At 40.1% G+C, this 12698-nt stretch overlaps 1 protein-coding gene across 7 annotated transcripts in view; it reads left to right on the top strand.

Moving 5' to 3' along the window:
• Nucleotides 1–12698, top strand: part of plch1 (phospholipase C, eta 1) — a 62479-nt gene that overhangs the window by 23061 nt on the left and 26720 nt on the right. For all 7 annotated transcript variants that reach the window (XM_034867207.1, XM_034867208.1, XM_034867209.1 and 4 more), the window contains 5 exons: nt 3529–3675; nt 6853–7096; nt 7331–7460; nt 10009–10179; nt 10975–11068. In XM_034867207.1, coding sequence (XP_034723098.1) covers nt 3529–3675; nt 6853–7096; nt 7331–7460; nt 10009–10179; nt 10975–11068 — 786 coding nt within the window. The remainder of the gene's footprint in view (nt 1–3528; nt 3676–6852; nt 7097–7330; nt 7461–10008; nt 10180–10974; nt 11069–12698) is intronic.

Raw genomic sequence — 12698 nt, 5'->3', positions numbered from 1 at the left:
GGGGGGGGGGGGGGGGGGGGGGGGGGGGGGGGGGTGGAGGGTTGCACTCTTTGCCTGCAATGACAGCTGATAGCAAAGGGAGAAACAGATTTTTTAAAGCAGGGTTGTGACTCTGTGATTGGCCCTTGAAATTTGTGTACAATTCTGATTGGTTTAGCAGGGAGGTGAACGCCTCCAACAGCTTATTGGAGTTAGGTAGAGCATTGATTAAGAGTGAGGTCTTCCTAGAAGGATTTACACTGAGATACATTTCAATCAGGAGAGACTAGTTGTAGATATGAGACAGTTATACATGCATGATGAACTATACATTTATTAGGATTACAGCTGATTTGATCAAGGAGAGCATTGATTAAAAGTTAGGTCTTCCTGAAAGAATTTACGCTGAGCTACACAACTTAAATCTGGCGATTATATAAATATATTTCCTTGACCATGAGCTGATCTGTCTATCAACTGGATGCCCAGTCGAGACTTGTCTTGGCAAAGCCATTATTGAAGGCTGTTAGAGTAAAGTTCCCGAGGTTACGGTTTTACATACACATGGCCTCTTGTTTCTCTTCCCACACGCTCATTGTGTTATCAAATGTGTGGCCATGACTGCATTCATGATGCATTTGTCATGCACCTTGGGAGAAAACACACAGGGCTCAGGGCCATGTGCTTATGCTTGTGTGTGTCTGCTGTCCCTGAAGATAACTCCAAGAAGCCATCTATTTTTGTCATGTATATTTCTGTCGTATATTTTGAAGAACAAAATGTGTGTCACTGCTAAGCCTATCCTTAGGACAGAGAGTCTGTTAACAAGTGCTCAGCGTGTGGTCTGTTAAATATGCTTGAATATGTGCTTTCCATGAGAGGTTTGACTTTACTTGTCTTTGAAGATAATCACCCCATGTCAAAAACATGCATTTTAATATTTTGTGTATAAGTGCCTGCCTGTGCTTTCGGGAGGCAAGATTACAAATATCCTAATGCTTCCGAACATTTTGTATTTTCTCGTTTTTTTATAGCCAATAGAGTATTCCAGTTTGTAGTTTCCACCCCTGAAGACTTTAGGCTCCCTCGTCAGGCTTTCAATGCTTGTTTTCTAACATGGTTTTGATTGTATGCAGAAAATAAAATCTGTGATTATAATACATTTATACATGTAGTTGTAGGCTACATATTTACCTAACATGTTAACCAGGAATTTCTGAATAGTCAATATAATCGGTGTGTGGTTTGATTTGTTCAGATTCTCTTTGGGAATGTGGTCTTTGCAGCAAAGTTTATTTTCTTCATTGATCTTAAACATTGTAAATGTTACATGGGAATCTTAAACACAGCTACACAATGTTAGGGTATATTTTGGGTTTAACATTGGAGTTTTGGTACATTATGGCACCAGTTACGTTAAGGTGAAAGTGTGTCAAACTACGGTGTGCTGTTTCTTTTCATTCTTCCTGCTATCCTAAACTGCATGTTGTAGAAGATTCATCACATTGATGAATAGTAGTGAACCTTGACCTTGAGGGATTCAAATGCAAAGAAGTGTGTAATTCCTTGTAGTACTTGCCTACCTTTTCTGCAATTTCGGATTGCACCCATTGAGTTTTCAACTCAATCTTAAACCTCCCTTGCTCATACAAATAGAATCTGTCCTTGAGAAGCATCCAACCAACTGAAGTGTCCTTAAGAAAGTTCCCTTTACTCTTAGCAGCTCCAGAGGGGAGGCTGGAAAGCTGCAGCTCTAGTGAGGCACTTTTTTTTATTACGCTGTTAGCTACAGTATATATTTGATGGTACTTTACACCGTTGTTGTGTTGCTTTTTATCCAATGTGACTGGAAACAAGTTGATTATATGTAAAAAGGATAACAGTGGCTTTTATTAGACCCATCCATTTTAAATTGATTAAGTACCCTAGCTTCTATAAAATGTTTTTGTACAGTAGTATCAGATCAGTTAACTCTTCAACTATATGTGTTATAATTCCTTCTATGCTATATATGTGTGTACTGATGCATGTAAACATATTGTAGACATTGCAAAATACACAAAAACACGTGCTACAGTACATTCACACATATGCTCGGCCAAACACAAAAACGCACGCACGCACGCACACACGCACACTCCACTAATGAGGATGGAATCTTGCCGTCTCTCTGCTGTCATCCCCGTCTGTGTCCCTGCCACCAGCTTTCACAAAAAGTAAAGAGTTTGGTCTTTTATCCCTTCTCGATGCTGGACAGCAGGCAGCACTCAAACACAAAGTCACTTTTCACATCATTTCGGTCCCTCTGTTCCTCTCTCCAGACTACTCCGTTATTTTCCTTCCGTTTGCTACAAGTGTCTCTATTCCTTTGCAGCGTGTACATGTATGCTAGAAATCGTTTTTCTCTTTTCTGACAGGTTAGCTGTCATCAACTTGTAATTTGAAAATGTGAAGCATCGTTTTGCAGTCGGCATGTGTTGGTGTTGAAGTTGATGGGGCAGAAATGTATAAATGTATAACTACAGCAGTATTTAGAACAATTCTGGTGCAATAGCAACTGGTACCAACACCTGGCAACCTGTTTAAAGGGCGGAATTACCCAAACTACAAACTAGGACATAGATTGTCTCACTAATGCTTTCTACTTGCCATCTAGATAGTCATGAATTAAATGCAACTATTCTGTTACATTTGTTTGTTTAAAGAGCAACATTTCATTTAAAAAAACAGTGTCCTGGTTAATCTGGATAATCCACAAACCTCCACTGGGCAGTTTGAATTGTGACTAGTTTCTTCTGAAGATATTAAATGAAATTCAGTTTGAATTATAGTATCAAATCATAACAAGAGTTATCTCAAGACACTTTACAGATAGAGTACGTCTAGACCACTCTAAAATTTACAAAGACCCAACAATTCTAGTAGTTCCCCCACAGATATAGTTCCAATGCAAACTGTTAGTAGTGCTAGTAGCAAGGATACTGATTCTTGAAGTAATTTTGACATATTTCAATGAAAAGTACATCACATTCCTGTTGTACAGATGGAGAGACAGGTATCTCAAAACCAATGCAAATAACAAATCTGCAAAAGTATGTTTTGCTTGTTTTCATTTTTGGGTGAAGCTATATTTTAAATCCTCACTACTGAATTATGTTTATTATCCTTTAATGGAGCCCGGCCGTAGCTTCCACCTGCCTCAGCATGTCGATTTCTTCTTCTTGACCAGCCCACAGGCCCTCTGTGGAACCTAGAACAGAGAGACACACATTAGCTCTGTCTCTCTCTATGAGATCTTGCTCCTTCTTCTTGCTCTCCTCAAGTCGGTGGGAAACAGAAAAGCAGCCCTGTATGTTCACACAGTAGCATCTCTGTTGCAGTTTGGACTCTGACCAACATCAGCTGCTGGCTGCTCCACTAATTGTGTGACAGTGTCACAATTTGCCTTACTTCTTCCTGAAAAAATACAAGTAAAGCCAGGCACCTGGTCCCTTTGTGTCTTAATATAGTGCGCCATTGACCCCAGTGTTTGTGTGTTCTCTTCTGCAGTGGAGCGATGCATGGGTGTGATGCAGTCCGGGACACAGATGGTAAAGATAAAGGCAGGATCCAAAGGGCTTGTGAGGCTCTTCTACCTGGATGATCATCGCTCCTGCATTCGCTGGAGGCCTTCACGCAAGAGCGAGAAGGCCAAGAGTGAGTATGCATGGGTGCACACATTCACATGTGTAGTGTTGAGTTTGAAAGATGTGGGTCTAACCATAGACAGCGTAAAATAGGGTTTAGCAAAATACTCTGTGGAGTTGCTTCATAGGAATTGTAGGTGCAAGTATTTTCGGAGAGCCTGACCTTTGCCAGGGACTAAACCATTTTCAACATCAACATAATTAAGAAATGTTTTTAATTTAACAAATCTGGCAAGTCACTTTAATGTTAATAAGGAATTTCTCATTAAGATCTTCAATGACAACAAATTGTTTTACACAACAGTGACCATGTAAAATAATATCCGCTCCCAACAGCTCCGGCATTTTCATGGTTATGTTTAGGCACTGGCAGCACTCGGTCAAGAAGGTTCAGGAAAGATCCACGTCATGGTTTAATACCGAAAAGGTCCGCACACAATTTATTTAAATGACATTTATCCATCTGGTTGTCTCACTGTCCATCTGTTGCCCTGTTGGACTTTGTTGTAGTAAGTTTAGGGTCATATACAAATTTCCATCCCACTCCATTAGAGACAGAATACCAGCTGATCTGAGTGGGGGGGATGATCTTTAAAGTAATATCCACATTGCCCATTATCAGCAACCATTCATCCGATGTTCCAAAACCACATTCTGTTTACTAATTTGATAGCATTTAAAAAAAACTCACTAAGAAAAACACTGGAGAACCCTTTGGCTTTGTTATGTAAGCACATAATGTAATCTGAAAACTGCTGCCCTGGTTAAAAAAAATTAATTTCTAAGTGACCCCAAGCTTTTGACCGGTTGTGTACATTATTGTAGTAATACCATAGTATTTTCTAGCAGGTGTCGAAGTGCTTTGCAGATTGTCTCTATCGCTACCCTCCATTTCCCCCCAGAATGTCTGTTGAATCAGCCACACTGCTCTGGCTTGGAAGGGATTATTATTATATATTTCATAGCCCCCTCAAAGCATCACTGTCACTTTTCTACTTTACTGGTTTTATGTTTAAACCCACTGAAGCATACATCTGTCTATGGGCCTGTCATTACATGTGCAAATGTGTGTGTGTGTGTGTGTGTGTGTGCGTGTGTGTGTGTGTGTGTGTGTGTGTGTGCGTGTGAGCTGCATTAGAAAAGCCTCTTAGATCCTTAGATCCTAGTTAGGAGAAACAAACAACAGCTGGCCAATTCTTTCTTCAAGTACATGAGTATTCTGTCCAAGCATGATCAAAATAATGCTGCTGTATATTACGTCCATCTTGTGGAGGGCTATTTGCATTGGTGGAATAATGTGGCAAAAAATATAAAATGCAAGTTTCCTTCAAACCCAAATCGAGGCACACTGTGTGACTATAATGCTGCTTGTCATTTCAGAATTTTAGAAATGAGATTATGTAACGGGATGAGAGTGTAATGGGGAAATGGATATGGACATGGATCATTTTGGAATGGCTTACGACAGTATTGTTGGGTGGGTAAGAAGGCAATTCATTCAATAGAATAATCATATCATTAATTATTTAATCAATTAATCCAACATAACGCTGTTTCCCAAAACATTAAGGTTTGTTGTTCTGAGGAGAACACATTAGTGCATTGGTGAGGGTTATTAATGAATTGATTTAATTGAATAAGACACCGAAGAGACGTACCCTGAGGAGAAAATAAGCGAGGTTAAAAGACGGGTAGAGCATCTTTGTGAATATGTAGAACAGGATGTAGTTCAGTGCAGGCTGTTTCTCTTTCCTGACAAAGACACAGAATCAAAAATAGCTGATTTTATACTCTAATCTCATTTGAACGTGAACACTCTGAAGCCTACAGGAACTGCTTTCTCTCTCTCTCTGTGTGTATGTGTGTGTGTGTGTGTGTGTTTGTTTTTTATACATGATAGAGAAAAGAGAGCAACTCATGGTTATTTTTCAGAAAGCTACGTTAAGTTAAGGTGCGCTGTAATTTCATTTCATACATGTCTAATTATTCTGTCTCCATCCTTCTGTCATCTGGATACTGTGTTGGGAATTGCCGAGCAATGAGTCACAGTATTAAAGGATAAGGCTTGTGTTATTCTGATTTCTATTATCATCAAATAATAGGAAACAACCAAAACCAACAATTTTTTAGTACGCCTCTCAATACTTTCCGACTTCCACACCCGGTCTGTGGCTCTCAGCCCTAAGCTCATTCTTCCAGTACATCTCTAAAAATTTGGTCACACATATACAGTTTACCTTTTTTGATAGACCCAATTATTTCCTAAAGCAACTGGACACTGCAGTTTTTAGCAACAACAAGACCACATACTGACTTATACTGAATGACTATTTTTAACTGTGGATTGATACACATTGGGTCCTCTTGTGAACATTCATTCCATTACATGTCATTAAGCTGACACTTTCATCCAAAGCAACTTACAATTGCTAGATACATCAGAGGTCCCACGCCTCTGGAGCAACTAGTGGTTAAGTGTCTTACTCAGAGACACATTGGTTGATGTATCACAGTGGGAATCAAACCCTGGTCTCCCACACCAAAGGCATGTGTCATATCCACTCTGCTCTATGATTCACAGCAGCTGGACAGTGGATGTGGGCTTGAGTCCAAATAAACTACAGTACCCATTAGGGGTGTGAATGGTCACTGGTCTCTGGATTTGATTATGATTATCCAATGCCAAGGATTCTAATGGTTCCATACCACAATGCGTCGCCTCCTAAATATTATTATATATTGCTACACATGATTTTCATGGACAAAGCCGCATCAATCAGTGATATATGAACATGTGTAATATATATATTTTATTGTATCTTCCCCTTAAAAAAGACTTCCTGAATATAAAGTCTAAACACAACATGCAACAGTAAAAAGAAAAAAACGGTGACCAGAAAATCAAGAATTAACATCAGTAGGCGATAATTGATTAAGGTTTGTCACTAAATCGATGCAAAATTGCAGTGCATCAATACAATGATTCATTCCAACACCCCTAGTAGGCATGTTCATGGAAATGAAGGACCTTGTCCCCCGATGCGACGGTGTGGCTCATGGATGTGGTTTTACTTTTTGACAACAAAGGAAGTCAGTGAATAGGATAAATTCAATGTTGGTTTTAGACTCTTTTTTTTCTCTCCAGCCTCATCTAACAATAATAGTCTTTTCTTTTCCACTCCCTCAGTCACCATTGATTCGCTGTACAAAGTGACCGAGGGCAGTCAATCGGACATCTTCCATCGGCATGCCGACGGCAGCTTCGACCCGGCCTGCTGTTTCACGGTGTACCACGGAAACCACATGGAGTCCCTCGATCTGGTGACGTCAAATGCAGAAGAAGCCAGAACTTGGATAACCGGCCTCCGCTACCTTATGGCCGGGATCAGTGACGAGGACTCGCTGGCCAAACGGCAGCGGACGCATGACCAATATCCTTTTAACAAGTGATAACAATTTCCTGTTTATGTCATTTGGTTTTCATCCACCTCTGGCTCAGTGTTCTTGGTCTTAGTTTTCATTTGCATGGACTCAAGAGTGTTTGTGCACACTATATGGGTCAAAGGTGATCACCGGTTCTAAAAATAATAATATATCGAAATCATGCAGATGGATTTCATGCAGACATGATACACACCTCATTTTCCTTAACGTGTGTGTGTGACGTGGCTGAAGCAGACGTTCGAGGAGGCGGATAAGAACGGAGACGGTCTTCTGAACATCGAAGAGATTTACCAACTTCTCCATAAGCTGAACGTCAATCTGCCGCGCAGGAAGGTCAAACAAATGTTTCAGGTCAGAATATGACGCCATTTTATTGAATTTACTGCCAAATGCTGGTTAATACATTATCAGTAATAGTCCCTGCAATTTTAAGATAAGGTAACATTGGGGCATACTAATGGAATGGATATGTCTAAACAAGACTAGAACCACATTATACCTTACAAATAGAAATTAATTACCCAAAGATTTATGAACACATATAAGCCCTCTTATTAAATAAAAATGAGGTTTGCTTTTAGTTAAATACATTACATTTCTTGAGTATAAATATTTAAGATCACTGATGTCACATTACTGTTGCATTTTTTATTTTTTTCTGCATTTGTGTAATTCCAATAAATGTGTGAGAAATATTTCATATGTCCATTCGCAGGAAAGAAACTTTTAGAGTAAAAAGATGAAGTGTGTGGAGACGGCGGTTTCAATTTTTAAAAGAAAAGTCGAACTGAGTGATGTCAGAAATCCAAACGCACTGTCTACAGGCTTTTCCAATGTTGCAGTCTGAAGTGTAGAGTCACAAGGCAGACGCTGAGGGTCTAAACAGATCCAAAATATAATCAATACCTGTAGGTAACGCAGCACTCGAAGGACCAAGGAATGCTGGCAGGCAGAACACAAACAGGGCTTCAAAGTTTAGCCAACAAGGCAATAAAGACAGTGTTGAGAAAAGCCTGTGTCAAAATCTTCCTTAATCCTTTTATCTTATATTGTGCCTACAATGCACATTCCTAAATAGATTTGTGTTTGTTGAGTGTGGGCAATAGGGGCCAAGCACCACATTTTTTTATTATGGGGCCCCCCTAACAGGTTTATTTAGATATAATGAAACAGTAATGTAAATCTTTTACTAAAGTTATAAACTGAACCACTTACATCAAGAATTAAAAGGGGTTGTATATATGTATTTTTGTTGCATTTGATAAAACCACTAGAGACTCCTCTTCTCCACCCCCAACAGTTTAGATTTCAAAAGTGTTTTTATCTCTTCGTAATGGGCAAAACTGTAATTTCCCTCTGTGAAACACTTCACTCTTTGGGCTTGGATTAGATGGAAAAAATGAATTTGATTATCCCTTTCCATTTAAGCGTTGGCATCGCAAACCAGAACAGCTTGCGCAGTTGCTTAAAATACCATGATGCTGTGTGTTTTCTGTCCATGCATGTCTAATGAAGTCCATCACAGGGATTTTTCCTGCTGCTTTTTCGAAGAACCTTTCTGTGATCGAGCCCCCAATGCACCCAGCGAGCTCATTACGGGAGTGTGATGGAGGCATTAGCTGGTATTATTAGATTGTGGAGCCGTTGGGCCCTCGTGCGATCCAGGTAATATGAGACGCCGGGTCCCGGCGAGCAGGCAGAGCGAGGTGGAGGGAGAGGATGAGCTGCCGTCTGTGCTGTGTATGTGTGTCCTCGGGCTACATGTAGTGAGATATGAGGTTTTGAAAGAAAACAATGGTTGAACAGGGTAATTTCTTTGCACCAAAAAGACTGGTACAGTGTGAATTGGTGTTTGTATCAGTGTGGAGGAGAGAAAAATGACAAGAGATGAAGAACAAAAAAAAGAGGCACAGCTGTTCCCCTGCGGACACCTTCACAGCTGACAAGTGTGTACTAAATGTAGACTGTGCATTGACCAATGTATTGCCAATGTATTGGCTGGGCTTTTATGGTTTATCATCATTTTAGATTAATTATTGGTTAATGGCCATGTATATTATAGACATAGTATTTCACTCACATCCGCTCAGTCTTACATTGTGTTCATGTTAGCTGATTTTTTTGGTCTTAACCATTCAGTAGAGAGTGGAGTCTGACTTCCAGTATTTCACATTTATCACATTTTATTATTTATTTAAAAATGGTTATTTAGACTTTCCTTTTTTTTTTGCTATTTTCCATGAATGTAAAAAGGTAGCTTGCTGTCTACTTATAGCAACAACAAAGTATTCTTTTGGACCTTTAAAATAATGTTTCCAAAATGACTCATAACAGATTGAGCAGCACTATGCAGGTTTGCCAGATCAAGTAGCAGATCTGTAGCCTGGAGATCCAGACCCAAATCCAAACGATTCAGGGTCTGGCATTGAGTAATGAAAGTCGCCCATCTCGAGGGGCGGTACCAAGCGTGCATTTGAAAATCTCAGTGCACGCAATGGGATAACACTACGACCAATCACAACAACACACAGGTTGACGTATCCAGAGCCCCGTACGCCCTCAACCAGCGGAGCGAACTGGCAGATTAGTCTGGCGTTCTCTGTTCAGCTCACCTCTGGCCCCGCCTACATCAGATACACCAATGTGATTGGTGCAGCTTACAGTTTACAAGCTTCTGCAACCTACCAGACTGTTGGAACTGTTCTATTATTTACTGTTACCCACTTAGTCATTATGTCCACATAACTGATAATTGTTTTAATCAAAAATCTCATTATGTCAATATTTTGTGAAAGCACCAATAGTCAACACTACAATATACCGTGATGTATGTAGCACTATGTGGAACCAGATCATATCAATGTGTCATGGATGCCGTATCACTTCCTCAATCTCACAGGAAGCAGACACGGACGATCAGCAGGGCACGCTGACGTACGAGGAGTTCTCCGTCTTCTACAAGATGATGTCTCTGAGACGGGACCTTTTCCTGCTGATGATGGCGTACAGTGACAGGAAGGATCACCTGACAGCAGAGGAGCTGGCCAACTTCCTGCAGAATGAGCAGAAGGTCAGAAGTCCAGCTGGTCTTTTGGTCAGAGCGAATCAAATTCTCAGCCAGTTAGATTACACCAACACATTTTTAAACGACTTTCCCTCTGATCTCGCTCTGCTGTCTCCACAGCGCTGTGTCAGCGCTGGTCTGGCTACACCGCATGTCTATTCTGGGATATCGGGAAAAAAACGCTTTCACTTGTTTATATATCTTTAAACCAATTACAGCCGTCCTGGGCAGTACTAAGAATGATAGATAGCTAGATGGGACGGATATTCCAGATGTCAGGCTTTATCCCAGCAATGTACATCTGTTAAGCAAGACTTTTTTCTCCCTTATAAGCCGTTTCAATTTATTCAGATCCAGCCACACAAAAGAGATTAAGTTCCTGTTCCCCTTAGTCTAACATGTAATTCCCTTTGTCTCAGCTGTCTGCCAGGATGAATCTGCTCTACTAAATCTATCACACCTAAAATTGGTTTGTCTCATGGGAGCCCCTTTCTTGTTCTTTGTACTTATTCTTTGCTCTTCTTTTTTTCTTTGTGTTCCTGACACAGTCTTTTCTCTATTACACTGCAATGGTGTCATTTTTCATCATGCTTTATTTACCGCCTTCAGCCTGCGATACACATCCTTAATACAATTGTCGGACTTGTTTGACATGGCTGAAAATTAAAAGCAGCACAAATGTGTTTTTAAAGATAGGACCTCATTCTGAGTATTTAAACTGAAATTGGGTCATTGTTATTTACTACATTAATTACCACACTAAAGAGTCTAAACAAGGTCTCTACATTTTTTTCTCTACAGATGGCCAGTGTGACTCCAGAGTATATAGCAGAAATCATTGACAAGTTTGAAATGTGCAGCGAGAACAAACAAAGAGGCGTCATAGGAATTGAAGGTAATTTTTTCCCGTTACATGTCTTCTATTTTTACTTTTTCTTTCCTTTTTTCATCTTGCCCTCTTGTATCCGTCAACCATCAGTTTACAATCATCTATTACTTTATTGCATCCTCTCAGAACCGATCCGAAGTCAGGTATGGATAGAGCTGAAGCCATTGTGGAGGTGTGTGTGTGTGTGTGTGTGTGTGTGTGTGTGTGTGTGTGTGTGTGTGTGTGTGTGGGTGTGTGGGTGTGTGGGTGTGTGGGTGTGTGGTAGGTAGAGAAGGGTCCCCACACTTTCTACCCCGGGATTAATTTGACGTCACGGCTTAGGTGATCTAATAAGAAGACGGTCCCTAGTTATGTGTCTGCATAAGACACAGTCTACATCTCGTTTGCCAGTTCCCAAAATGATTGCTTATAGCCTACACCACTGTAAACACGTAAGAAACGGTGTGCAACAAGTTGAGTGATGAGCACATGAGAGTATACGCTATAGACATATTTCGTCCAGGCTTTTGAGAATAAGTTAGCAAACTCACATCAAATTAAAACACTTTTTAAGATTTAGATCAGCTGTACAGGCCAATATTTTTAGGGTGTTGTGAAGCCATATGAAATAGTGTGTAGGCCAGTACAAATTAAAATGACACTGACTTTGTAATACGTCAAATATCTTTGGCTTTGAGCAAGATGTAATAAATGAAACTTCTTTTAAATAAAATTGAAATTTAGGTATATCATAACAATCATCACCATTACATTTTTGAGCAAATTTACCAATTCAATTAACATTTCCATCAACCACGTTTTATTATAATTTGTGAATTCAACCCCTCATAATAAAAATATTGAATGCTGACTGCAGTGGTGAATTCTCCTCAGATTGAACAAAACAAACCAAAAAAATCAATGTCCAACTACCACTGAAGGGCCGAAGGAGTGAATCTTACACAGAGATGAAAAAGACATTCTGTGAGGTTTATTAATCCAATATCTCGGGAAACAAAACATTTTACACAAAAGGAGCAATAGTCTCTAGTGCCTGGAAAATAACCATCAGCCCTCCTCGGTGTCTACCCCCCACATACCTGTTCACCCATAAATGTAGACTACACCTGGTGGCTAAAGCTGCCTGGTACCTTCAAAACAAAAGCACTAACAGATCCTAAAAATAACCCAAATAAAATAATGATAAACAGATTTATGTTGCTACATGATTCAAAACTGAAATTAAATAAATAATTATTTAACTATTAAATGTAACAAAACAATGAATAGCTCCAACACTGTGCATGAGTGGCTAAAGAGAATAAAAACCAATGACCGTGAAGGTTTGAGGATTGTGTCTTTTGGCAAGTGTTCTTCTCTGAGTGTGAGTTAAAGTAACACCACGTGCATCTGAAGGGGGAGCCTAAGGGAAAAGATGGATTGAGGAGCGTAGCTGGAGTGAGAAAATTGGGAAGTCAGAATGAGGGCGGCGGGAGAGAGAAAATGAGAGTGTGACAGAAATAAGGGAAGGGAGTATAGGGAGAGGAGATGTGAGGGGGAGGAGGAAGGGTGAGACTAATCGGGTTGGAGGCATGAAGGACTGATCAGACCCAGCATTGCAGAGATGTGTGTGTTTAAACACGCTTTGTGCACAGAT

This window comes from Etheostoma cragini, chromosome 3 (genome assembly GCF_013103735.1).
Source record: "Etheostoma cragini isolate CJK2018 chromosome 3, CSU_Ecrag_1.0, whole genome shotgun sequence".
Taxonomy (NCBI): Eukaryota; Metazoa; Chordata; class Actinopteri; order Perciformes; family Percidae; genus Etheostoma; species Etheostoma cragini.
This window is presented reverse-complemented; position numbering and strand designations above follow the sequence as displayed.